At 38.7% G+C, this 23430-nt stretch overlaps 2 protein-coding genes across 2 annotated transcripts; both read left to right on the top strand.

Moving 5' to 3' along the window:
* Positions 1–146: 146 nt before the first annotated feature.
* On the top strand, positions 147–941 carry LOC107797337 (uncharacterized). Its single transcript, XM_016620214.1, has one exon. The coding sequence runs from the start codon at positions 147–149 to the stop codon at positions 939–941; it is 795 nt and encodes a 264-aa protein (XP_016475700.1).
* Positions 942–3360: 2419 nt separating this feature from the next.
* Positions 3361–3859, top strand: LOC107797336 (uncharacterized). Its single transcript, XM_016620213.1, has 2 exons — positions 3361–3548; positions 3700–3859. Exons 1-2 carry the CDS (start codon positions 3361–3363, stop codon positions 3857–3859), a joined length of 348 nt encoding a protein of 115 aa, XP_016475699.1.
* Positions 3860–23430: the final 19571 nt, after the last annotated feature.

The following is a 23430-nucleotide window of genomic DNA, read 5'->3' as shown; positions in this document are numbered from 1 at the left end:
GAACCTGTCAAAACAACAGGTAAATAAGGGTAAGAATTTTGAAACACCCTCTGAACAATTAGAAGATAAAGAAGTCAAGAAAAATGATGAGAAGAATATTGAAAAAATGACACATTTCCCTGTGACAATTCCTTTTCCATAAAAAAATGAAAAGCGAAAAGCTTGATAGTCAATTTGCAAAAATTTTAGAGATTTTAAAACAGATTCACATTAATATTCCTTCTACTGATGCTTTGTTGCAAATGCCTTCTTACACCAAATTCCTGAAAGAAATTTTGTCAAGAAAAAGGAAATTAGAAGAAGTTTATGTGGTATTGCTAACGGAAAAATGTAGTGCTATACTTCAAAATAAGCTACCGCAAAAACTGGGTGACCCAGGCAGTTTTACAATTTCATGCACTTTAGGAGGAATGTATTTTGAAAAAGCACTCTGCGATTCTGGAGCTTCAATATACTTGATGCCATTTTCTCTTGGTGACTTGAAAGATTTTGGTGTCTCTCTTCAATTTGCAGATCAGAGTACTAAGAAACCTAAGGGAATAATTAAAAATGTACTTGTGAGAGTAGATAAATTTGTTTTCCCTGTAGATTTCATAGTGCTTGAAATGAAGGAGTGCCATGATGAACCAACTATTTTGGGTAGACCATTTCTTGCTATATGTAGAGAAATTATAGATGTCCATCAAGAAAAACTAATTCTAAGAGTTGATGAAGAAAGGGTCATTTTTGACATGCAAAAGATACTAAGATTTTTCGGAGATGAATCATCATCTTCATGCGTTTCAATTGACATGATTAGTTATCTTACAGATGAATTTATAGACGATCAATTAACTCCAGACTCAATGGAAAGATGCATTGCCAAATCAGGCACCATACAAGATGATAATCCCACCATCAGAAGAGAAACTGAAATATTAGAAAAGGATTATGAGGATTAGGAGATGCAACCAGAAGAAGTTCTGCCAAAAACCGATTTCAAAATTCTCTCGTCTCATTTAAACTATGCATATATTGAGAAAGAACAATGTCCAATGATTATTTCATCTTCTTTGACTCCAGAACAAGAAGAGAGATTTATTGAAGTCTTGAAAACACACAAAGGAGCCTTAGGGTGGAAAATAGCAGATATCAAAGGGATTAATCCAGTTGTTTGTACTCACAGAATCCTCATGGAGGATAACTATAAGGCAATAGTCCAACCCCAAAGGAGATTGAATCCAGCAATGCAGGAAGTGGTAAAAAAAGAGATTGTAAAACTTCTGGCGACAGGTATCATTTATCCTATTTATACAGTCCTTGGGTAAGTCCTGTTCAGGAAATGCCAAAGAAAGGAGGTATGACAGTTATTAAAAATGAAAATAATGAACTCATACCTACCAGGACTATCATAGGATGGAGAGTCTGTATTGATTACAAATATCTCATTGATGCTACTAGAAAAGATCATTTTTCTTTGCCATTTATTAATCAAATGTTGGAAAGAATTATAGGATATAGGTTTTATTGTTTTCTTGATGGCTATTCAGGGTATAACCACATATCAATTACACCTGAAGATCAAGATAAGACAACCTTATGTCCACATGGAACATATGCTTATAGGAGAATGCCATTTGGTTTATGCAATGCCCCTACTATATTTCAGCGTTGCATGTTAGCAATTTTCTCTGACATGACCGATAAATTTCTCGAGATTTTTATGGATGATTTTACACTCTTTGAAAAAATATTTGAGGATTGTCTTTATCACTTGACTTTAGTTCTTAAGAGATGTGAAGAGACAAACTTGATTCTTAATTGGGAAAAATATCATTTTATGGTTGATGAGGGAATTGTTTTAGGACATAAAATTACTGCTCAAGGGATAGAAGTTGATAAGGCTAAAATTGATCTTATAGCAGGATTATCCCCTCCCACAACTATTAAAGGCATTAGAAGTTTTCTAGGTCATGTAGGTTTTTACAGACGGTTCATAACAGACTTTTCAAAGATTTCAAAACCACTGACTAACCTCTTGATGAAAGATACTAAGTTTAATTTTTCAAGTGATTGCCTAGATGAATTTGAGACCCTTAAGAAAAAGTTATCAACTGCCCATGTAGTTGTGTCTCCTGATTGGAATCAACCTTTTGAGGTTATGTGTGATACTAGTGATATAGCAGTAGGAGCTGTTTTAGGCCAGAGAAAAGATAAGATTTTTCGTCCCATTTACTATGCTAGTACAAAAATGAATGAGGCTCAACTTAATTATGCCACAACAGAGAAAGAGTTACTAGCAGTAGTATTTGCATTTGATAAATTTCATCCATATTTGATTGGAACTAAGGTCGCAGTTTTCACTGATCATGCAGCTTTGAAATACCTCTAAGCAAAGAAGGATGCTAGACCTAGGTTGTTAAGATGAATTTTACTTCTGCAAGAATTTGATCTTAAGATAAAAGATAAAAAGGGGACGGAGAATCAGGTAGCTGGCCATTTGTTTATATTAGAAAATCCTCCCCTTGAGTTTAGTGAGATAAAGGAAGAATTTTCTGATGAACATATTTTTTGAATTGACTCAGTGATGACTCAACCACCCTAGTTTACAGATATTGCAAACTACTTGGTTAGAAAGTGAACATCCCAAGATCTCTCGTACCAACAAAGGAAAAAACTTATATCTGATGCAAAGTATTATCTATGGAACGAACCTTACTTGTTTAAATTTTGTGCAGATAATATAATTAGAATATGTGTGCCTGAAGAAGAGATGACCAAAATTTTATATCACTGCCATGATGGAGCAATTGGAGGTCATTATGCAACAAATCGAACAACTTTTAAGGTTTTGGAAGTTGGATTCTTCTGGCCGACACTCTTTAAAGATGCCCGAACATACGTTGCACAATGTAATAGGTGTCAGAGAATAGTTAACATCACTAAAAGAGATGATATGGCATTGCAATCTATACAGGTATGTGAAATATTTGATATTTGGGGAATAGATTTCATGGGACCTTTTCCTTCATCTCACTCTTTTAAATATATTCTTGTGACTGTGGATTATGTGTCAAGATGGGTTGAAGCGATCCCCACAAGAAAGAATGATGCTCGTACAGTGTGCAATTTTCTTATAAAAAATATTTTTACTAGATTTGGCACACCGCGAGTCATCATTAGTGACCAAGGAACTCATTTCATGAATAGGCAATTCTCTACTTTGCTATCAAAATATAGTGTGACTCACAAAACAGGAACACCATATCATGCTCAATCTCCAGGACAAGTTGAAGTTTCGAACCGCGAGTTAAAACGAATTCTTGAGAAGACGTTTGGAATTTCTAGGAAAGACTGGTCTTTAAAATTAGATAATGCATTATGGGCTTACCGAATAGCGTTCAAACGCCGATTGGAACATCCCCATATAGACTTATCTTTGGAACAGCTTGTTATTTGCCAGTTGAATTAGAACACAAAGATTTTTGGGCATTGAAAGCACTAAACTTTGATTTGACCTCTGCTGGTAAAAATAGGTTTTTTCAGGTTAATGAATTAGAAGAGCTGAGGTTGGAAGCCTATGAAAATGCCAGAATTTTCAAAGAAAAAATAAAAAATATGGCACAAAAACTTGATCCGAAAAAAGAATTTCAAAATTGGAGATAAGGTACTTCTTTACAATAGACGACTCAGGCTATTCCCTGAAAAATTAAAATCCAGATGGACAGGTCCTTACAACGTTACAAATGTTACTTCATATGGTGCTATTGAGATTCAGCAGATCAGTGTTGGAACAAAGTTTAATGTAAATGGTCACAGACTAAAATTATATTTTGGAGGGAAATTTGAGAAACAACCATCAGTTACTCTAATTGAATGAAGAATCGTGTAGAAAATAAGTCGAGCTGGCGACTCAGAACTACATTTTCCTACCTGTAGCCATTGAGGGTGAAGCAATGGAGCCTTATAAGTCTCGTATAAATTTGCATAATAAAATTGCCTAACCAATTGATCTGGTTAATAACCAGGTTATTGTACAATCAGAACATTTTATAAAGGCCTCTACAAACATAGAGTCACCTATACAGGAATAATTCCATGGTGATCAGTATGCCTGTAATGACCTAGCCAGTCGTTTGAGAGTTTGAGCCCCGATCCCCTAATAGCTGCTTTCCCCATATTTGTTTCTGCTTTTGGAATTTTGCCGGAGTGTTTGGTTATGGAATTCGGGGAGTTTTGGGACACTTAGTCCCTAGTTGTGAGTTTAAGCCTTAGAGTTTGGACCGTAGTCGAAACTGTGTGAAGACGGATCCGGAATGGAATTCTGTCATCTCTGTTAGATCCGTTGAGTGATTTTGAGGTTAGGAGCACGCCCAGAATGTGTTTTGGAGGTCTGTAGTAGATTTAGGCTTGAATTGGCGAAAGTTAGTTTTTCAGCGATTTCGGCTGATAGTGGAAATTTTGATATCGAGCTCGGAATCCCATTCCGAAAGTGGCAGTAGGTTCGTAGTGTGATTTTTGACCTGTGTGTAAAATTTGAGGTCATTCGGACTAGAATTGATGTGGTTCAGAGTCGTTTGTAGAATTTTAAAAAATTTAAATTCTTAGGCTTGAATCTGTGCTTAATTCATGATTTTGGTGTTGTTCGGCGTGGTTTAAAGGCTCGACTAAGATCGTAGGGTATTTTAGGAGTGGTTGGTATGTTTGGTTGAGGTCCCGGGGGCCTCGGGTGTGTTTCGGATGCTTAACGCGAAGAAACTTGGACTTAGGAAAAATTTGGTGCCTTTGCTGGTTCTGGTGTTTCGCACCTGTAGAAAAGAGACCGCAGGTGTGCGAGCCGCACATGAAAAGATGGAGGCGCAGGTGCGAGAAGAGCTAGACTTGGCAGTCTCCGCAGGTGCGGAGAATTTGTGCACATCAGCGAACTCGCACATGCGGAGATGGAAGCACAGATGCGAGAAGTCGAGAGTTGGCCTGGGGTCGCAGGTGCGAGGAAGTTCCGCATCTGCGATGCCTTCAAATGTGCAAGGTTGTTCGCAAATGCGCAAGATACGCAGAAGCGGAAGGGATGTCCGCAGGCGCGAGCGCACAGGTGCGGCCCATTATGTGCTTTATTTTCGTTTGATGTGACGTACAATCTCAAGTGTGAATGTTTTGAAAGATTCTTCACGTTGTTAAAATTTTTTTGGGAAAATTTAATTCTCGTGTCTGGTTAATGAGTTTGGACTCAAAAAGATTAAGTGATTTTATAGTAATTGTGGCTACGAAAGGGTATAACAAGATGTCAATTTGAGACTAAGCAGGTGGGTTATCTCCTGAGGAGCAATATATATAGGTGTGTTCCTTATGATGTGAATAGAGAGTTTCTTTTCTGCCAGCGGAGCGTATGTGTTGAGACTTGAATTTGAATCTGGTTGAGAAAGTTGACTTGAGTGTTAAGAGAATGAATGCGAGATTAGCGGATGATTGAGGTATTTTATGGTTGGTGTGTCTTGAGCTTGAGAAGAATTTTAGTTGAACTGACTACAGTATTATGGATGTAATAAAGTATGGGTATTGTGAGTTATCAAGTATTTTAATCTATGTCTTTGATCCAAGTGGGGGAGCCTGCTATTGACAATTCAATTCATGGTTATGTGTCAAATTCTTTTGTTATGGTCTGAAGTATACTTTGGAATCAGTGATGACTTGCAGAGGTGGAGTTCGAGAATGATTCGAGTAAGAAAATTTTGGATACGGAATATATTTCGCTTTATGGGTATATAAAAATCACGAGGTGAGTGAGTTGTTATTCGTGAATGATATAGTGTGCACGGAGTATGAATTTGATAGGTGGTATTAAAGTAGAGCTACTTCTTTGAGTGTTGTTATACTAATGGGGCACGTGTCTTTTGGCCCATTTGGGCGGTGTAATGTGGATTTGAACAAAGGGGGTGACTCTCGGGAAAATTCTAATGGATTCGAGATTAATATGTAACGATTGAGAATTTTTGGCAGATTTATTTATGGCTAAAATGTGAGATTTAAGTTGGATGGTGTCGAGACTTGTGGCATTTTTGTATATCATTATGGATTTAATATTTCGGTATCAGAAAGGTGAATGAAATGGTCTTAGACTCAAATAAGGTATTTTCAGAGTGAGTGTTATGGTTGTGGTACTTTTGTGGTGCTTAAGAAGAATAAGATGACTTATGGACCTTAGGACGGTATGGTTTTATGTTGGGATGTCTTATAGTGTGCTTTGGGTAAGGATAGTAGTGTTCTGATAAGGAGAAATGTCAACTTGAAGGTAATCCAAGAGAACCACGGAGGAAATAGGACCTTGGGGTTGTAGGCTAGACCAGTATGGTAATGGCATGCTCAGTTCTTTTGGATAATAATGATGTGGAGGCTTTATAGATGTTTTGGTGGTAATATTCTTGGGTTTTGGTGACCAGCGTGGCTTGGACGAGATAGAGGAGATTAGTTCTGATAGCTTGAATTGGTGGGAATGGATTTCAAAGTGTTCTTGATGGTTTCTACCATGGTTGGAACTGGATATTTTCTACTGGTATGGGAAAACGTGTTGTGCATTATGATTTTCTCCGGGAAAGAAGCAAGAGAAAAGTTCCAACTAATAGGGTATGTAATTTGCTAGTGACTCAGAGTTTATAATGAGATTCTTGTGTTTTTCACGTGATAGATGTGGTGTGTTGTGCGGGATAAGACTTATATGTACGAGGTGGTAGTTTATTCTTGAAAGTAAGATTACGGATTCTGAATGGAATGGTCAGTGTTATATATATTTAGGTGAATGTTATAGTTGCTCAGTAATCCCTGAGAAGGGTGCGCATTTCAGAAGGCATGTTGTGTTTTGACTTACGGATGTTCATCGATATTGTAGTACCCACCTGGTTGATAAACTGCTGATATTCAAACTATTGCTATTTGGCATGAAGGAATTATGAGAATATTCCTAGTGGGATGATCGTGCACGAAGGATGTGATAGCGATGTGAGTGTTGGAGTTGTGATCAGTTACGATAGTTCATGTGTACTTATTTGATTGCTCCCGTATGTTATGCTTGGATTAGAGGCATGTGACCATGCCAGGTGGATTATGTTATTGGCACATGAGTTGTCTGTGCGGATCCATGTACTGATATTTTTGGCACGTGAGTTGTCCGTGCAGATCCATATACTGATATTATTGGCACGGGAGTTGTCCGTGCGGGTCCAGATATTGATACTATAGCACGTGAGTTGTCCGTGCGAGTGATGTTAATGTGATCTCTAGAAGAGCTGGTTACTGTTATTAAATTTGTGTGTCTTGGTTATACTATATATAATGAGCTTATAGCATTACAGTTGTGGCGGTGCTTGTTGAACTTACAATACGGTTCTCTTCTTTGAGATATTTTTCCATTTTTGAGTGCATAGATTGCCCAGTTTTTGGCTTGAGATATATTGGTGTGGCATGTATGTGAAATAGTGGTGTTTGATAAAATAAGGTCATTGGACCTAGAATGGATACTATCGGGTTGGATTCTGGTATATTGGGAGGATAATATTGTAGGTCGGCATAGAAAGTGATTATATCTGGGACTATGGTTATGGCTGGATACAGCTTGTTCATACTTATACAGTATGTAGATGTGAGATTTGGGTATTGAAAAGAATTTTGGATGTTAGAAATTTGGATCCATGATTTTTGGGCTAAGGTTAAATTAATGATTTCCATTTATGTTGTATGGTCAGGCCTATATAGAATAGGGTGGTGTGAGATCACCCCCAGGTACGTGCGTGATAAGATGGAATAGTTATTTGGTGGCTTGAAAACAACTCCTGGCACGTTCGAGGACGAACGTATATTTAAGTGGGGGAGATTGTAACGACCCGACCGGTCATTTTGAGCATTTACACTCCTTTCAACTATTTAAAGTCTTGCATAACTTCCTACGAGGTATTATTACTTGTGTGAATTATCGGTTTTAGTTTTAAGGTATTTCGGAGTTAGCTTGGAAGAATAAATTTCATGTTGGAAGCTTAAGTTGAAATAGTTGACCGGATGGTGATTTATGTATAAACGACCCCGGAATAGAGTTTTGTTGATTCCAATAGCTCTGTATGGTAATTTTGGACTTAGGAGCGTGTCCGGAAAATTATTTGGAAGTCCGTAGTAGAATTTGGCTTGAAATGACTAAAATAAAAAGTTATGTTTAGAAGTTTGACCGGGGAGTTGACTTTTCAATATCGGGGTCGAAATCTGATTCTGAAAATTTGGAATAGCTTTGTTATGTCATTTATGACTTGTGTGCAAAATTTGAAATCATTCCGAATTGATTTGATATGTTTCGGCACAAGAAATAGAATTTAAAAGTTCAAAGTTCATAGATTTTGATTTGAGGTGTGACTCGTCGTTTTGATGTTGTTTGATATGATTTGAGGCCTCGAGTAGGTCCGTGTTATGTTATGGAACTTGTTGGTATATTCGGACGGGATCCCGAGGGCCTCGGGTGAGTTTCGGATGCTTAACGGATCGAATTGGGATTTGGAGGAGGAGCTGAAGCAGCTGGGCTGCTGTTGTGATCGCACCTGCGCGAAAAAAGGGCTGCAGGTACGAGCTCGCGGATGCGAGGAATTAGTCGCAGAAGCGGAAAATGCATGGGCTGGCCAGGCACTGCGGGTGCAAAAAATTTTGCTGTGGGTGCGAAGTCCGCAGGCGCGAAAAAATCATCGCGGGTGCGAAGACCGCATGCGCGAAGAAATCATCGCGGGTGCGAAGACCGGAGGTGCGAAGAAATCAGCGCGGGTGCGAAGACCGCAGGCGCTAAGCAATCACCGCAGGTGCGAAGAACGTAGGAGTGATGACATCACTGCGAGTGCGAAGACCGCAGGCACGATGAAATCACCGCGGGTGCGAAGACCGCATGTGCGAAAAAATCACCGCGGATGCGAAAATCCTGGACAGAATGTTAAAAACAGAGGGGGTTCCGAGTTTTGCAATTTTGGACCTTCAAGCACGGTTTTTTGGGAGATTTTGAGAGAGAATTCAAGGGAAACTTGAGGTAAGTCACTTGTGATCATTTCTACTCCATAATATTGAATTATCATCGAATAATCTAACTAGATTACATGTTTTTTAGGTGTAAATCGAGGGTTTTAACTTAGGGATTTGAAAATAAGATTTGAAGATTTGGAGGTTGAGTTGAGGTCGGATTTTGGTAAAATTTATATGGTTAGACTCATGTTGAATGGGCTTTCGGATTTTGTAACTTTTATCGGATTCCGAGATGTGGGCCCCACAGGCGATATTTGGGTGAAATTTCGGATTTTGATGGAAAATTTGTATTTTCTTATGGAATTAATTCCTATCATTTTTATTGACTGAATCGAATTATTTATGGCTAGATTCGAGGCGTTTAGAGGACAATTCATGAGGCAACGACATACCGGAGTAAAGAATTACACGGTTTGAGATAAGTAACACTTCTAAACTTGGTTCGGGTATGAATCCCCGAATTAGGTATGAAATAAATTATTTGGAGGTGACACACACGATACGTGACGAACATGTAGACGTGCACCATAGAAATTGTGTCTTGAATAAATCCCGTGAAGTTGTAGATTAAAGAATCATGCTATTATCTGAACATGTGGCACGTATTAGAGGAATTGAGCTAAGGCTTGTGATAAATATCGTGTTTAGGCTACATGCCGATATTTTAGGATCCATGGGGTCATGTTGTCATTGAATTAATTATTCAAAAATATATATTTCACACTCAGTAATAATTGTCCGTTGTGAGGATATTTATAGGATTGAGATGCGCAACGCAGCAGTCCATTTGGCTTTATATATATTATTATTAACTGGATCGTGGTTGCCCGCCTGCAGCAGGCCAGAATGGCTTTATACATTATTATTGTTCTGAATCGGGGTTGCCCGCCTGCAGCAGGCCTTATTGGCTTTACTTTTTTTGTGGATCGGGGTTGTCCGCCTGCAGCAGGCCTTATTGGCTTTACTATTTTATGGATCGGGGTTGCCCGCCTGCAGTAGGCCTTATTGGCTTTACTATTTTATGGATCGGGGTTGCCCTCCTGTAGCAGGCCTTATAGGTTTTACTATTATATGGATCGGGGCTGCCCTCCTGCACCAGGCCTTATCGGCTTTACTATTTTTGGATCGGGGCTGCCCGCCTGCACCAGGCCTTATCGGCTTTACTATTTTTGGATTGGGGCTGCCCACCTGCAGCAGGCCTTATAGGCTTTGTTATTATACGGATCGGGACTGCCCGCCTTCAGTAGGCCATATTGGCTTTGTATTACGCTTGGGTTGAAGGAGCCCCTCCGGAGTCTGTACACACCCTCAGTGAGCGTAGATGATCATCGATATTCGGGATGGACTTCCCAGGGCATGGACTTGCCTTACTTACTGCTTATATATATATATATCGATATGGATCTTGTCAGTATCATTTATATTTAGGGATAAATTATCCCAAAGATGGATTGGCCTTATACGGTACTGGGTGACTGACTGTCAGTCGATGTGCATATATATATATACGGGTTGGAACACCCCTGGGCTGGATTGGCCATAAACAGTACCAAATGACCGGATAATTTATGACTAGTATTTACATGAGGTCTTTCTACTGAGATGTCATATGCCTCATATCATGCAGTATTGATCTATTTCACTTGTATTGAGTTTAACTGTTGAACTTGAAAGCATGCCTACATTTTTGTACCATTATTTTTACTGGATTTTACCTACGGAGCTCATCATTTCTTTTAGCCCAGAGGTTAGTCTTGTTACTTATTGAGTTAGTTATACTCATACTATACTCTGCACCTCGTATGCAGATCCAGGTGCTCCCGGATACGAAGACTGCTAAAAATCAGAGTTATTTCTGTTGGAGAGTATCAAGGTAGCTGCTTGACGACCGCAGACTTGATTCCCTTCCTGTTTATTATTGTAATGTTCTATACTTCAGACAGTGATGTTAATCAGTCAGACTTTGTATTCATTTAGATGCTCATGTACTCAGTGACACCAGGTTTTGGGAGTGTTATATTCGAAATTGTGAGATTTCTTTCGCTGAATTTAATTATTTTGTTTTCAAATTTAAAAGATATGATGTTTTATTGAGATTTTCAGCTTGCCTAGTATTGAGATAGGCGTCATCACGACAGGTGAGATTTTGGGTTGTGACAGTAGTGTTGGCAATATATGCCATATTATAGAAGTCCTTTCTTTTTCAAATACTTTATAATGGAGTAGCGTATTTTTGTTGGGAAAATTTGATGATGTTTGATATATATATTTATAATAGTTTTCTCAATATTATTACATACTTGGCCTTAGAGTCTCTAGCTCCACTTTTATATTGTGCTGGGATATTAGATTTTAATTAGTCACATCTATCTATTTATTTCTAAAGTTACTTGTATTGATTTTGTAGTTCTCATGAAGCAAAACTAATACATATTGACTAGCGTGAATAAGTAGATAGAGGGTAATTTTCAGCAATCTAGCATTCCAAATCTTGATGTTTGCTTACTTCAATTCTAATTCTCACGAAGGAATTGTCATAAGCAATATCATTGATTTTTTCGTAAAGCTAATCTCAAGAGGTCTTTACTTCTTCTTGGCACAATTCAGGCAAGATATATATTTCGGTCTTATCATCACTAGTCATAAGTTAGTAAATAATACAACCTCAAGGAGTATTATTAATTGTTTACTTTCTAGTGAGCAAAGCATAATTGTATTAGCAATAAGCAATTATCCATTAGTGAAATATATGTAGAATTTGAGATTTCATTATAAATATATTGTCAAGTAAATTCAATGATTCCCAACACTTTTTAAATATAAATTTTCCAAAAGTTATTTTTGTTTAAGTAATATACAAATTCAAAATCCTACTCTCTTTCCATCAATTTGGTTCGCTCAAATAGTAGCTAAAATATTACAAGTTTGTAGCATAGATTTTCCAATCTCTGTGGGACGATATCTTAAACTATACTAGAATTTGACAAAGCACGTGAAGAAATATCCTATACACATTGGCCTCGTCACACCTCTTGCTCGCTCTGCTGGAAACGAGCCTCCAAACCAATGGCCTTAGTAGCTTTGGTTTCCAGTCTCCAGAGAAAGGAGAACAGTTTGGTCTCGTTCTGCTAAAAGCTGATCCCGTTCAGAAGTTAGTTCTTCCTTCTCACAAATCAATCTTTGAAGGCCCTTAGAAGTAAGAAAGTTGTCCTACAAAACATGAAGAGGTAAAACTTAAAATACATTAGTTCAAAAGTAGAAGAAATAACATAGGAAGAAACAAATGTACTGTTGCGGCGTTATGCATAGCATTGTTCGACAAAACACTCTCGAGAGACTGCCTAAATCGTTTCCCAGACTTTTTCTAAAGCCAAAGGCTTCAGATAGTTAGCAAGCTCCACTGACCGGGATAGTAAGTTGCATCCGGTAGAGATAGAAAGAGTAGCGTTCCTCCTCCTTTGTGGATCTTCAGAAGAGGCAACATAATTTTGCCCTAAATTCCCATGAACTGGGGACTGTGGAAGAGGAACACCTTCCTCATGGTCAGGTGCGGTCGATGGAGGAGATGTAGCAACTGCTAGTGGAAGAGTGGATGAAGATGGAAGTATTGTAGCAGTTGATGGTATTGGTGAAGGTAGAGATGAAGCTGGTGGAGTTGAAGAATGAGAAGCAGCTGCATCAAATGTAGTGCCGGCTGTTGGATGCTCACCAACGAGAGATGGAAAGAACCCGGTACTCAGCCTCGCAGCACCGGTTACAGCAATTGGGGTCGAAAAATGTGAGTTGGGATTCTACCAAATTAGATTCTCCCCAAAGTGCTGAGACATCGTCTTCAGTTGGTATAACTATCTCAACAGGTCAAGCATCATGTTGAGACGATGATGATCGTCGCCTTCTATTTAAAGAAACTCCCTCATCAACAGCTTCTTCATCGTCATCAATCATCAAAGTGTCTATGACCGCCCCGGAAAGAGGACCATCATCACCATCGGAGATGACTTGGGGGCATCACTCTTTGCCCTCTTATTCTTTTCCCTAGCCACGAAGGAGCGTATTCTCTTTGGTTGCTTATCCTCTGGCCGGGGACTCCGTAAAGAAGTGTTTGCACCCGTAACAGACCCGTAGATACATGTTCGAGTAAGTGCTTCCTGAAGTAGCCTTACTGCATCAGTGGGATCAGCCAAAACGTCCTCCTCGGGGACAGCAACAGAGCCCGCAGGTAGACCTAATTCCATGAACAAGTCAGAAGGGTTCAACCAAGTTCTTTATAATGGAGGCAAGGTCAATTAAAATTACCATGATTTTTGGCCTTCCACCCGTATTTAAGGGCCAGTTCTTTGCACAAATAAGTTTCGGGCGTCGTAACATCCAAAATCCTTTGAACCCACCGGTCCAAACCTGCTACCATCAGTGGGATCCATTGAGTTGCTGAAACATGAGAAGGGTGAAGAGATGATACAGCCATAAAAGAATATCTAGCAAAAACGAATACTATACGAAGAACTTACGTGTGCGGTTCCAAGTGACCGCAAAGGATGAAGTCATTGCCGGAATGATGTCGTTGGTGGAAACTACAACGAATCGTTCCATCCACCTACGGTCTTGGTCATCATCCATGCTAAATAGCAAAGTATGGTGGCCAAGATTGCAAAGGTTTATCATTCCCCCGTGGAAGATTCTAGGGGAATAAAGATTCATCATATGAGCTAGGTTAGCTCCTCTCCAGTTTCTTGGCACAAACGTCAAAGGCAGGCGACCGTCCTCCACAGTGAAGGACTTACCTGTGCAATACACACATAGTAACAAAGGCGAAACTACGTAATTAAGGAATCAAGCTCTCCGCTCAAATAAAACGCACTCAAAGTAAAGGGATACGTAAAAACGTATGTCATTTACGTATTGTACTGAGAGTTCTACAAGAAAGGAAGTTGTATGCAAAATTCTCTAAATGTGAATTCTGGTTGAATTCTATAGCCCTCATTGGTCATATTATTTTAGATGAGGGTATCCAAGTTGATACACAGAGGATTGAGGCAGTGAAGACTTGGCCTAGACCCACGACACCGACGGAGGTTCGTAGCTTCCTGGGTTTGGCTGGTTATTACAGGAGATTTGTAGACGGTTTTTCTTCTTTTTGAGTAGTTTAGGGGCAAATGTTATGCATGACCTACACTTATTTCATGTTTATATCTTAGATGTATGCTTAGGGGTATTCGGTAGGTAGAACTTGGGCACTCGTCACAGCCCATCGATTTGGTTCGTGATAAAAGTGGTATCAGAGCACCTTTGTCACGACCCAAACCGTAGGACCGCGACGGGCACCCGGTGCCTAACTCAATCGAGTACCAACGTAACGTATCCTTATTATCATACTATCATGGGTAAATGAACCAGGAAAGCCATCACGAGATAACTAGAATTAAACATAAGAGAATACTTGACATGGGATGACCCAACATGATATAGAAAGTTATGCATGCGACATACGGGCCTATAAGGCCGACATGATCATTTCTATACTCAAAACATAGGCCGACCAGGCCATACAAGTATCCATATACATGACATGTTTCTACAAGCCTCTAAAAGTACATAAATGTCATAAAGTTTGAGATATGGCCCCGCCATACCAATCAATATATGTCCAAATCATACTGACCATATAGACAACTCCGGAGCAAGTGGAGTGCACCAACACCGTCCACTAAGTTGATAACCTACGAGGAGGACTCTCAACATGTCTATCGGGATGGCATGAAACGCAGTGTCCCCAGGCAAAGGGACGTCAGTACAAATAAAGTATCGAGTACATAAGGCATGACAATAGTATATAAAAGACATGAAAGAAATATGGAGTAAATAACTCAACTTGTAATTCTGAATAGCTCTATGAATCATGAAAAATTAATAATGTCATGCATAACATCATCAAGCCTCTGAGGGCATCCCATTATATCATCTCAGCCTATGTGGGCAAAATCATCAATGTATACCAGTTGATCAGGTGGTGATGCGTACATAACACCATAACCTTTTGCCATATCCCATATACATATAATATACTCGTATATAACGTCATCTGGTCATAGGTTAATATATATGTATAAATGAATGCAATGCATAATGGAGTAAGTCAGTAAGATTTCTCGAAATGTCATAAGATCAATATGCCTTCGGATAAACTTTAGCAACTTACGTATTTTTTCGATACCCATGAATAGAAGATATAATAATCGGACACATGGGGAATCAAGAACATAGGCACCCCTAGTACTTCTATGAATAGAATCATTTGTGAAAGTTCTATGTTTGCACGTTTCATTTGTATTATATGAATCATGCCAAAAGGAAGAATGGATAGCCTTAACATACCTGTATGATCTCTTCCTTATTACGCAACCAAGCTCAACACAACTTCTTGCATCTACAACAAGTGAAATGATATTGATGCTAACATATAATGTTGTACCATCGTATTTGTCTAGTCGTATGGCTTAAAGAAAATCGGGAAGCAACTCCCCTATTTTTAATACATCTCAAAGACCACTAAGGGTCATCATCAGCCCAACAACAACAACTATAACCAACAATAGAAATAATAACAATATAATCCAATATAAGTATTTCGGATTATCTTAACAATCATATTGACCTGCAAACTCGTGTTTACTCATAACAAGATATAAATTGAATCCAACTCTTATTACATAAATTAATTTACAACCTTTAGAACATCATACTTATATATACTTTATTATTTCTAGTTCAAAACATCCACAAAATGCCTTCCAAAACAGCCTCATACGTCTAGCACCTTAATGTTTATCTTCAGTCACTTGTTTTTCATCTTTTCTTCTTCAATCAACTTAATTAACACCTAGAAAAGCTTAACAACAGCGGCCACAACACTATCAAATTATTTCTCACAATTTCCATCCACTACAAACCATATATTTAGCCACAAAATAGTCAAACCAAAACGACAACCATATCGCATGTTCTTTCAAGTGCTATCTTATGGTTTTTCACTCAAACAAAACAACCAACACAAGATTAACCTTAGGCATAATCAAGAATATGTTATACATACCTTAGACAGAAGCTACAACTCGAAACCATCTCAACTTAGCGCACAATAGCCCTCAATCACACCACAACATCATAGAAGCATTCTCCTGTAGTCTTTAACACCATTGATGATGATTTGAGTTGATTTATCTTGGGTTTGGTTCTTGGGATCTTGGGATATGTTAGGGAGGGTTTTGGAGAGATTTTGGTAGAAATTTGGGTGAGAAATGACCCTAAATGAGGCTGAAACATCTTTTAAAAGACAAAAGATCGGTGGTCGTCTCAAGTGGGTCCTAGCCGAGCTGTTTGCGCAGGCTCGCGAAAACTCAGATATCTCTCTACTCCGACATAGTATCGACAAACGGTTTAATTCATTAGAAACTACACTCGAAGATATTAAATTTTGTATATAATATGTCCCAAAAAGACATTATAAATCTTACGAAATGTATTGATCAAAAAGATTCATTACAAGGCAAATCCTTAGTCGGCTTTTCTGCAACTTAAATCCGATTTTTTGCAAACTTTATATATCATATCCAAACATCATATATAGTCGTATCATGACTTTAAACTCATTTAAATCATTATTAACAAGTCTCATATTCATCTTAACCTATTTAAGATGTCGGTAAACCTTTCTTATCCTTATACAAGGATTTTGTCCTTTTTGAGCTAACATTAGATAATCCTATAATGACAGTGGCGTCTGAAGTACCCGAAACATTTGTCCCCGAATGATAACTCTTAAAGTCTTGCAAAAATGGAACATAACATCATTAAATCACTTTATATATTTTTAAAGAAGATCTCATTTTCAAGCTTACATCAATTGACTTACGACGTACTTTCACGTACAAAACCATGGGGTGTAACAAGAAGGATCCCTAGATCCCGACGTCTCCTTATCCTGGAGTGATCTATTGTGTCAAACACGATCGGTCCCTCTGTCAGCAATGAACTTTTTTGTTGCCCGGAAGTTTCTTCCATGGCCTTCGGTCCGCTTGTAGGGCAAAAACCAGCCCTTCGAAGTTCTCATATCAGCGTCATAGTCATCCTTTGATTTTTCTCTACTCTTCTCCCGTCCTTTGGCCGATAATGTAGAAATGACCTAATCATCTTCGATCCTTATCTTTGAATCATATCGGTTGTGTACATTTGCCCAAGTTGTTGCTTGAAACTCAAGCAGGCTCTCCTTCAGCTTCCGGGAAGCATCTGAACTACTTGGATTTAATCCTTTGGTGAATGCCTCAGCTGCCCATTCATCCGGGACGGCCGGGAGCAACATTCTTTCTTTCTGGAAATGAATAACAAGCTTTCGTAATAATTTAGATTCTTCCTGTGCGATCCTGAATATTTTGGCCTTCCAGTCTAGCATTTTTCTGGCCCCAGCATGAGCCTTAATGAAGGAATCCGCGAGCCGAAGGAATCTATGGAATGCTCGGGTAATAATGAATACCACGTTTGAGCTTCCCTCGTGAGAGTTTCTCCGAATTTCTTTAGCAACACAGAATCAATTTTGTGGCGAGCTAAATCATTTTTTTTCACCGTCGTTGCATATGTAGTAATATGCTCCTGTGGGTCTGAAGTTCCATCATACTTTGGAATTTCAGGAATTTTGAACCGTTTCGGGATTAGTTTTGGAGCTGCACTCGGCTTGTACGGCAATTGACTATACTTCTTCGAGTTCGGGCCTTTCAATACTAGTGGCGCACCCGGGATTTGATCCATGCGGCCGTTTACTTCCCTTATGAACCATAAAAGTTCATCCTTGAACAGATCGTTCTCATTGTTGAGACCAGATCTGCTCCCTACATCCCCGTCAGAGCCAACTTCATCCCTGGGAGTGTTGTTGTCGACTCTCTGCATTGTTTGGTCTGCGGGAACAACGAGAGATAATGGATCTTGTCTGTTTGCATTATTCGAAGCACATGATAGCACATGCTTCAGTTCCATCATAACCTGATCATGCCGCGTGAGATGGCCTAGAATGATTGCATGTTGCTCTTGCGGGACCCTTACGGCATCCGCTACATGCTCCTCATCAACATCATCGGGAGTTGTCTCCCAAACTTGTCAAGGGTAACGTCTGTCATGCACAGGCGTGTCATCATTCCCCTCACTGCGGGTGTCACTAATTGAATCCTCGAAATGAGGCTGATCCCCTCAAATTTCAGGGTTACGTGTGTCGTTAATAGTGTTATCTGTCATTTTTTGTGATTTTTTTCTAAGACAAAGTAATCAAAACACGTTAGTAAAAAGGGCAATGATTAATTTAATTGCACGACTGTCTAGGCCCCACGGTGGAGGCCAAACTGTATACCCATAAAACGGTACAATTGACAATTCCGGGATATTCTTTCAGGGCACAATGATGATGAGGTCAAAAAGCAAGAAGGTATAATTGTATAAAGCTTTGTATATAATAGAGTATAAATTGAGCCAGAACATTCGTGTCCTTTACAATGATGGTTGAGCTCACTATTGTAACGACCCGACTGGTCGTTTTGAGTATTAAAACCTCGTTCTCCCATTTACTGCTCAATTTATGCTTTATAACTGTTATGTAACTTGTCGGGGTAGTCAGTTCGGGTCCGGTGAGGTTTCAGAATGAATTGAGACACATAGTCTCAAGGATGAAAACTTAAGTTGCAAATTGTTGACCGAATGTTGACTTATGTGTAAACGACCTCGGAATATATTTTGATGATTCCAATAGCTCTATATGGTGATTTTGGACTTAGGAGCGTGTCCGAAAAAGTTTTTGGAAGTCCGTAGTTAAATTAGGCTTAAAATTGCTAAAATAGATATTTAAGCTTGGTAGTTTGACCGGGGAGTTAACTTTTTTATATCCGGATCGGAATCCGATTCTAAAGATTTGAATAGGTTAGTTATGTCATTTATGACTTATGTGCAAAATTTGGGGTCAAACAGACTTGATTTGATAGGTTTCGGCATTGAATGTAGAAGTTAAAAATTCTTAAGTTTCATTAAGCTTGAATTATGGCATGATTCGTGGTTTTAGCATTGTTTGATGCGATTCGAGGCTTCGCCTAAGTTCGTATGATGTTTTAAGACTTGTTGGTATGTTTTGTCGAGGTCTCGGGGGCCTCGGGTGAGTTTCGGGTGGTTAACGGACTAGAATTGGACTTGTGAGAATTGCTGAAGCATTCCAGCTTTTAGTATCATCGCACTTGCGGAGGGGCTTTCCGCAGTTGCGGACTCGCAGAAGCGAGTGTGTGGCCGCAGGTGCGAAGCTGGGTTGGCCCAGCTGGAAGGACAGGTGCGAGAGGAGATCCGCATCTGCGCATCCGCAGACGCAGAGACGTGACCGCAGAAGCGGAAAGGGACGGCCCGGGGCAGGGTCGCAGAAGCAAAATGCCCTCCACAGAAGCGGGCTCGCAGGTGCGAGCCTTGGTCTGCAGGAGCGAGATTTTTGGCTTTAAGTCGAATCCGCACCTGCGATGGAATTTCAGCAGGTGCGACTGGAAGCCCGCAGAAGCAAAAATCCCTAGACATAACATATAATTCAGGGGTTGGCCATTTTTACCCATTTTTGAATTTTAAGAGCTCGGGTAAGGCAATTTTCATGAGTTTTATCAAGGAAAACATTGGGATAAGTGTTCTTAACTTAATTTTGGTCAAATTACCTGAATCCATGGTTGTTTTTAACATTTAATTGGTGATTTAAGTTGGAAGATTTAGAAAACTCTCTTCGTTTAAATTGATGGTTTGAGGGTCGAGTTGATATCGGAATTTAGTAAAATTTGTATGGTTGGACTCGTGATTGAATGAAAATTTATATTTTGTAACTTTTATCGGGTTTTGAGATGTGGACCCCACAGGAAATTTTTGAGTTAAATTTTAGATTTTTATTGAAATATTTGTACTTTCATATGGAATTAATTCCTATAATTTATATTGACTGAATCGAATTAATTGTGACTAGATTCAAGCCGATCGGAGTCAGAAAATCGAGGGAAAGGCATTCTTATTGACTGATTGAGCTTGACTTGAGGTAAGTGACTTGTCTAACCCTGTGTGGGGGGGAGGGGGGGGGGAAATCCCCTTAGATTTTGGAACTATTGTAACCATTTGTGATATGTGAGCGCCGTGTACGCAAGGTGACGAGTGCGTACACAGGCTAAATATGAAAATTTTGGTTCTTGCTGATTTGTCATCTTTTAAATTTCCTTAACTAAGTTGTCTTCTTTTAAATTCTTTAACCGGGTTGCCTTAGCATATGTAGTGATCATGTTTAGCCTAGTATCACATGTCTAGGTGCCTTAACTCTTACGTGCAATATGTACAACATGCTTAGCTAAATAACCTGTTTTTCTTGATTTGATTTAAATCTTTAACTGTAAGATTTCTTGCTGAAAATTTGTTGTTCCTCCGACTACCTGCTGTATATTTACTTTTGGGACTATGAGGCAGTTCCTCGGGAGATCCTCCTGTACTGCATATTTACTTTTGGGACTACGAGGCGGTTCCTCGAGAGATTCTCTTATACTGCATATTTACTTTCAGGACTACGAGGCGGTTCCTCGGGAGATCCTCATGTACTGCATATTTTTGGGACTACGAGGCGGTTCCTCAGGAGATCCCCATGTGCTGCATATTTACTTTTGGTACTACGAGGCGGTTCCTCGGGAGATCCTCATGTACTGTATATTTACTTTTGAGATTACGAGGCGGTACCTCGGGAGCGCCCCTGTTGTTTACCTCTAATTGTTGTGTTGTTATCTTTCTGTAAATTTCGTTTATTTCTCAGTCACTTCATTACCTTATTATAAATTTTTGTCTTATTTATTATTATTTTCAGTATGGCCTGACCTGACCTCGTCACTACTCTACCGACATTAGGCTTGGCACTTACTGGGTACCGCTGTGGTGTACTCATACTACGCTTCTGCACATTTTTTTGTGCAGATCCAGGTACTTTCTATCAGATCAGGTATCTGTGAACTAGCTGTACATAGAGACTTCAAGGTACATCTGCCAGCGTCCGCAAACCTTAGAGTCCCCCTCTATCCTTATTATGTTGTCTTCCTGATTTCTCTTTAGACTCTGATGTATTGAGACACTCAGAATAAATTCTTAGAAGCTTGTGACTTATTTCTATCGGGTTTTGGGAGTCGAAATTATTCGACTGTAGTTTTATATTTATTTCATATGTTGAGAATTTTGCTTCAGTTTTATTTTATATTTTCGCAAAAGAATTTAGGCTTACCAAGTCTTAGAAACTAGGTGTCATCACGACATCCTACAGAGGGTGAATTTGGGGTCGTGACAACTATTTATAGCTATCTCTAGGGAAGGAGGTCCTAGGATCATGTCCTCCTTTAATGTCAATTATGAGGGTCATTGATGAAGATGTAACGGTGAACATAAATGTCAGATTCTCTGTAACGGAACGTCGCTCTTAATGTTGCAGAATATTTCCTAGTAAATGCTACCGAGCTCAGAGAATTTACTACACCTTTATGATTGTTATCCTTTCCGATGATAAGCAGAACTGCTGCATCCGGACTTCGGCCATCCCCATCTTGGGTTTCATGTGTCTTCCTTTTAGATAACCACGTGTCGTATCATATTTTACCTTATGCATAGCCATTATTCCAATGTACATATGTTTTCCTCTTGACCACCCTAAGTACCGATTTTTCTCTACCAAAGGTATATTCCTTTCCCAATGTAACTTTTATTCTCTTTCTACGTCTCCCTTAGAACTTTTCCTTTTCCCCCTACCTTTTACTTTTCTCTCTCTCTTCCATTTGCATTTATATTTTATTTATTTATTCGGTTACTTAGTAGTTAGCAACAAAGACACTTATATAAACATGAACATGCATTTGTCCACTAGCACAATTCATTTAGCATCCTCTCATTTCCATATATTCACTTCTTTTTTTATTGATTCATTTTGTAATTTGAGCTGCTACTTAAAAAAATAGTGAAACGCAATAATTTTGCTTCTTATTCTGTACAAATGTTTGCTTCTTCTTCTTATTTTTTGTTTATGTGATTGCTTATTGTTTTTCTTCTTATTTTTCGGGTCCTAATAATATTTTATAAGTATAAATTTTTTGAAGTGGGTATTGGTGGTGAGTTAAAATTTTAATGGTGTTTGGTAGATACAATGTAATTTCATATAAAAGTTTTATATACACAATGTATAAAAGTTTATTTGTTCATAGTTTCCAAGAAATAATTTGATGAAATATTTTCAATAATTAGAGGAGAAATATGTAAGAATGACACAAAAATTTTAAAAAATGTCTATACATGATTCTTTTATCTGTGCTTTTATATGAGTGACACCTTAAGGAGAAAAATATGAAGGTATACTCAAACTTTTCGAAAGTCTTAAGGGGTCGTTTGGTATGCGGATTAAATTATTCCTGGATTGTAATTCCAGGATTAATTTATACCATATAAGAGGTGGGATAAAATAATTTCAAGTTTGATGGGATAATATGGGATAAGATGGGATATCCTAGATTAAGTCTGGGATTAAATTTATACCGCATTTGTTGGAGGTATAAATTTATCCCACGATAAATTTATACCTCCAACCAAGCACGGTATAAATTTAATCTCACGTCTTATCCCACCTTATCCTTCGTACCAAACGACCCCTAAGGAGAAAGCGAGATTTGAAATTGCAATTTTTATAATATTCTAGCATTGAGTATTTGTTTTCTTTTTTAATCCAAAATGACAAATACTTTTGGTAGAGGTATCTTGTCCAAATCAGAATTTAGAAATTACATTCTAGCATTGAGTATTGTTTAGCTTATGCAGAGTCTTGTTTCCCCAAAAGGTTCTTCAAGTGAATGTAGGGTTGAAGCAGCCATCTATGGTGAATATTTTGGGACGACTTAAGCTCAGCTTCAAGTCATAGAAATGGAGAAAATCAAGAGCAGAAAAAACATCCCAACACCCATGGTTAGGGGCTGAGAACGATCATCTATGGCACCATAACCCGAGGGCCGTGGGAATCTATACATGATTATTTTATCTGTGCTTTTATATGAGTGATACCTTTTTGGAGAAAAATATGAAGGTATACTCAAACTTTTCGAAAGTCTTAAGGGGGCGTTTGGTACGCGGACTAAATTATCACGGGATTGTAATTCCAGGATTAATTTATACTATATAGGAGGTGGGATAAAATAATTCTAAGTTTGATGGGATAATGTGGGATAAGATGGGATATCCTGGATTAAGTCTGGGATTAAATTTATACCGTATTTATACCTCCAACCAAAGACAGAATAAATTTAATTCCACGTCTTATCCCACCTTATCCTTCGTACCAAACAACCCCTAAGGAGAAAG

The sequence above is a fragment of the Nicotiana tabacum genome, chromosome 24 (genome assembly GCF_000715075.1).
Source record: "Nicotiana tabacum cultivar K326 chromosome 24, ASM71507v2, whole genome shotgun sequence".
Taxonomy (NCBI): domain Eukaryota; kingdom Viridiplantae; phylum Streptophyta; class Magnoliopsida; order Solanales; family Solanaceae; genus Nicotiana; species Nicotiana tabacum.
Note: the sequence above shows the minus strand (reverse complement) of the source record. Positions and strands in the feature narration are given on the sequence as shown.